Below are 5,227 nucleotides of genomic sequence, written 5' to 3' on the forward strand. Positions count from 1 at the left end.
CTCAGGGGCAAAGATATAGCCAATATACAACGGTAAAATTAGCTGAAATGCCCTGTAATGAGTGGATTGGTGTGCTTAAAAAAAGTTCGCTAGACTTGCACCTGAGATAACGTTTACGTAATAGACAATGCAAATCTCCATAGAAACGACCAAAATTTTCCAAAAAAATTTTTCGTGCCAAAAAGTTTCCTTTGTCTGAGGATTAGAAAAAGCTAAAGCATTTCAAGATTGTGCAATCGGCTTGTGAGAAAAAGCCAAAAAAAGTTCTCCACTTATAATAAATCACCCAGTAAAACAAAAATATTGAAAATGGAAAATTCAAAGTGATTGTTTCGAGCAAGTTCCATCAACGAGATAAATTTGAATATGAGTGCAATAAGATGTGTGGCTAACAAGTGGAAAATCTTAAACACTTAAAACAAGTTAATACGATATGTAGCTTGAAACTGCTGGACTTTTAGAGAAAAATATCTAGATTCGTTTGAACAATTAAAAAATTTATTGGATCTGATTTTGGTTAAAATTGTTTTCAAAGTTCAACATTGATTGCTTTTAATGTTGATCCCGATTTTATTATACTTTTAGTTTTCTCATTGAAGTCAGTCTGCATTAAAAATTTTGGCACTCAACTTGGACTGGTTTTATTGAAAAGGACATTGCAATCAGTCATGATCGTAGCAGGTAGATCTTGATTTGGTTTGTATAAATTAATGCATCATTGAATTATAAAATTTGGTAGAAGAGTTCATATTGTTGATTTTCACTCACTTATTAAAACATAATTAGATTTTATTTACTATTATTCTTCATTTAATTGTTTATTCCAACTGAATATGTGACGATTGTAGGACTCAGATTGATCGTTCTTCTTGTCAAAATAAAATTTAGTGATCACAATGGCAACAATGACACCAAAAATAAGTCCAACTGCCGCGCATAACACGATTGAACCAAAAATGGTTCCAATGTGGGTACTTTTAGTGATTGCGCTGTTTTTTTGTTGGTAAATCAAACTTTTCTCACTCCTTTCGTAATTTTGACAAGTTTCCGAATGAACAAGTTTCACATCAGCATCATGACTTAGATAATACTTTGATAGTTGACAAATGCTCAACTTTTTACCTCGTGCTGGGCAATAATTGAAAGAGTGACAAGTGACTTCTTTATCGTTCCAGTCATGACAAAGAGCAGCACATTGATCGGAACTGAGATTCATTTCAGTGTGAAAAACGTCCTCGACAATCAATTTTCCAGTTACTTCAAACCTATCCAATACTTTTGCTGCGTTATATATAGCAGAAAACTTTAGCATAGTTTATATTAATCTTCATCAATAATTGATTAGTGTACTTTACTTACGAATATAAATATCACAATCTTCACTATAATCACTTGCTGCATCCGTGTATTGACCTGCCATACTGCATGAGCCAGAACAGTATTGGAATGATTTACATGAATAAGAATTGTAACAAAAAGAAGCACATTTTCCAAGAGAACTATCGAATGATACTGATTTTTGATTATCAGTAAATATTTTGGACGGAATTTTCTTGAACTTTTGTAGATTGTCAATTAAGTAGGTGATGCATGAGGCATCAGAAGCCGTTGTTTGAGGCGAAATATTTTCATTGGTAGACACAAGACATTCAACTCTATCATTATAAACACAAAACGAGAATGAATTACAATTATTGTTATTTGAATTGGCACATTTTCGGTAACAAGAACTCGAATCAGTAGCGCCAGTAACTGATATCGTCTTCATTTTGTCTTCAACCAACTTCATATTTCTAAAGATTGAATCAAATAACGAAGCATGTTCATCGTCATTGAATTTTGTTACATCCGCAACATGATATGGAGTAAAGGTAAACATCTTGTTGTTTGCAGGTGATTTGAATGAAATACTAATGTGATTGATTCTCTCATGAAGGTTTTCCAAAGGTAATTCTTGGCTATAACGATTTATGTTCTTCAATGGAGTCATGAAAACGGAACAAGAAACTCCATTGTTGTGATCTTCCACAAGCTTTACGTTTTTATCAGCGAGGCTCTGACACAAATTCCAGCCGCAGTCTTACAGAATGCAATCGCTCTGTTAATGAATAGCGAAAAGTTTTAAAACTAACTCCTGGGCTTGGCACTAATACTTACTCGAAAGGTTCATATTCATAGGAATTTTGCATCAAACAATCTTCTTCGTTGCCATCAATTAGGACTTTTGACGCTGATGTTAAAGCTTTTTCATTTAACTTCATATTTCGCTTCTCGAATGCATCTATTGACGAAAATAAAAAAATAAATAAAACAGATCATCATGACTCATCATCCAAGATTTTAAATGAAAGCTTTCTTACTTTTTATTCTTGGAAAGTCCAAAATCGTAACGTAAATAATCATTTCATTGGAAGTAATTATTGGCTCAATGTTTGCAATTCTCGAAGCTGCAATTGTTCCAGAGTTGACTAGTGATTCTTTAACTCTATCTTGAAATTGGTAATAATATTGATCAAAGTAATCGCAAGAAATATCTGAAATAGAAGTAAAATTTATCGTTTACTTTTCAAGTGTCAAGATTATTGAAATTGAATTATGATTTGATACGAATCTTTACAGGTGAAATACATTGCAATAGTCTTTCTCGATTTAGGATCAGAATAGCAGTTTTGAAGATTAAACTTTCTTGTTGATTCTGAAGAGCTTAATTCATGCCCATAAAAGAAGTATTCAGTTGTACGTGAAGCAGTCGGTTTATACTGGAAAGATTATTGGAATATTTTTTATTTATCATTTTATAGCGCTGCAGTTATTAAGATTGTTTCGGCTGTGATAATATGTTAGATGTTTAACGATGGAAAACTTTGTAACCAGAATTAATCTTGACTTGGAAATCATTCTGGATAACATTACTCTAAATGCATTGCATTCACTATTAAAACTTTAGATGAGTTTATTTGCTCGTCGATAATATCAACACTGTTCAAGAAAAAGTCATTCACCAAATAGCTTCTCAATGGCACCTATTACTGGCTTTAAAGGTTGGACCCTGAATACTGTGGTTTTGAAATGCAAATCCAAAATTTTTGGGCTCACGCAGCTAAATGAGCTTTATTACAAATGAGCTTTGCTAAATGAACTTTAGGCTATCTGATTTCACCATGGATTGAATAATCTACCTCAGTGTTATACAGCAAACCGGAACTCCGAACAACCCTTCACAATACTTACCTTGGTGTCATAGGCATTGATTTTGGTACCAACAAGAGTGTAGCCAGGAGATATATCCTGTGAAGACAGCATTAAAAGAAGTAAATTCATTTATTAATTATTATTATTATTAATGTTTGTTTGTTCTTGAATTTGGGTAAACTCACAGTCAACTTGTTGAAATACTGAGTAGTAACGACATATGGATACGTCATTTCTTCGACTTTCGCCTTTTCTTCACTTATTTGCCAAGCATGTGTTCCGATTCCATTCCGTTCATCCTGAAATAAACATAAACTTACTGTTACACCATGACCCAAGCACTCACAGAAGTCTTACAAAAAGTGTTGGCCCATAATAGCGGTAATTCAAATGAAAGTTGAGCAATCGATTCAAATCAAGTTTAAAGACGTCATAACCCATGATGAATCTTGAACCAAACCCGGTGCTGATAGTTTCATTGGTTTCATAGTTTCATCGTAAATGGTTTCCGTCGTAACAATCTTATTATCAATTTCATCAGTTGACCTTTTGATGCTTAGGATTTGATACTTTTCATCAGCATAAACCTGCAATAAATGTATGTAAATTAGTTTTATATTATAATATTTACCCAATGAAATGGTAAAAGTCTTACTTCTTCTCTTTTTGATGGGCCAGCATTGAAACTTTTGGTTTTGGAAATGAAATGAATCGAATGTTCTGTTATCCTGGAAAAGGTTCATGGGGTACATCCAGAGAATCAATAGCTGACTGTTGGCAGTAGGCAGTTGGATTAGGCTAGAGTAGAGCACGGTCGAAATTGAAACTTAATTGTAAATTTTAAGCAATCGCTTAACAAATGAGCCAACAAATTTACTTACCGTAACAATTGTATCAAAATTTTGATCAACTCGTGTGTTGGTATAAATGTAGAACCAATACATTTCAATTGATGAATAATAGGGACGTGCATCATAGCCGTAAAACGCGACTTGATTTGGTTTTTTGATTCCAGTTTCATAATTTTCATCTGCATGTTCAAAACTGTTAATCAATTTCACTGTAGTCACATTATTGAATGATTCTTACCTGTGAAGTATTATAAAACCACACATCCAGGCTTGAATCAAGGGTAACTTTAGCAACATGATCTTTAAAACCTCTGACAACTTCATCTGTAACTGGTTTCTGGATTTAATAGGAAGTCCGAATCAGTCAGAATATGCATTACAGGATCAGATTAAATAACTTGTCCAGCTTGACTTACCCAGACATGAGCGTAATCAGCTATGCTGAATATAACTGAAGGTCCGACGAACAACAAATGATTGAGAAAATCTCTTCTCGTCAATTTTCCCAAGTGATAATTCCAACCCTTCTCTGTATATGTGAATAACTCACAGTAATGATCTAAAAGCAGAGATCAATCAAACTTATGCATGCAAAGCAAGTCATATACAAAAACTTACCATCGAAAAGTAATCTGTTGTATCGCTTTGTATTTGTATAAAAAAATGAGAGAACACCAGCATCATCGATTTTAAAATCTATTCTGCCTCTGATTGTTCCATTGATGGATTTGACATACTCGATAATATTTATCTTTTGAGAATTATCATGAAAATCGTAATAAATTCGTATCAAAGGACAAACGCACGGTTTCTTTTGATCTACTTACTTCATCTACAAGTTTCGCTTTTATCAGCCAATTACCATCTTCGATGACCATCGGAAGTTCAATAGGCATCACTAAAATAATTTTAAGGTTGATTAAGTATTTATTATTAAGATAGTCGACATTGCAATTATTCAGTCGAAATTTACCTGAAAAAACTTCACTTATGACAGTTGTGCATAAAAATACGAACAAAGTTAACATAAACATATTGTGTTTCCAGTTGATTATTCACAAGCACAAATATTTAACTTAATGAAAACAAAATAAAGTAAACAACGATTTTGTCTCCAGTTTTTATTTCAATAACAAAAACGCCCAAAACAGGTGCAATAATTTTATCAAAATTGGCTTAAGTTC

The 5,227-nt window shown here is 33.0% G+C and overlaps 1 protein-coding gene across 2 annotated transcripts; it reads right to left on the reverse strand.

Moving 5' to 3' along the window:
- Positions 1-383: 383 nt before the first annotated feature.
- On the reverse strand, positions 384-4,201 carry LOC149094658 (uncharacterized). Of its 2 annotated transcripts, XM_089266054.1 has the most exons (10): positions 4,074-4,201; positions 3,848-3,990; positions 3,550-3,779; positions 3,378-3,491; positions 3,232-3,288; positions 2,610-2,759; positions 2,361-2,532; positions 2,158-2,281; positions 1,360-2,098; positions 384-1,281 (listed from the first exon to the last, which is right to left on the reverse strand). In XM_089266054.1, exons 3-9 carry the CDS (start codon positions 3,631-3,633, stop codon positions 2,035-2,037), a joined length of 765 nt encoding a protein of 254 aa, XP_089122180.1. In that variant the 5' UTR covers positions 3,634-3,779; positions 3,848-3,990; positions 4,074-4,201; the 3' UTR covers positions 384-1,281; positions 1,360-2,034. The 2 variants fall into 2 exon arrangements, with proteins under 2 accessions (XP_089122180.1, XP_089122179.1); XM_089266053.1 differs by lacking the exons at positions 2,158-2,281; positions 2,361-2,532; positions 2,610-2,759; ... (3 more) ...; positions 3,848-3,990; positions 4,074-4,201 and having other exon boundaries at positions 1,360-2,029.
- Positions 4,202-5,227: the final 1,026 nt, after the last annotated feature.

Source organism: Tetranychus urticae, chromosome 1 (assembly GCF_039701765.1).
Source record: "Tetranychus urticae isolate SD_2017Ah chromosome 1, NJAU_TeUrti_SD_1.0, whole genome shotgun sequence".
NCBI classification, from domain to species: Eukaryota; Metazoa; Arthropoda; class Arachnida; order Trombidiformes; family Tetranychidae; genus Tetranychus; species Tetranychus urticae.

Bases quoted from the DNA above. Each gene is read 5' to 3' on its own strand.
- LOC149094658 (XM_089266053.1), bottom strand. From the start codon at position 1,990: ATGACTCCATTGAAGAACATAAATCGTTATAGCCAAGAATTACCTTTG. The intron at 1,282-1,359 runs GTAAGTAAAGTA...TATATAACGCAG, and splicing joins AGATTGTGATATTTATATTC to CAAAAGTATTGGATAGGTTT.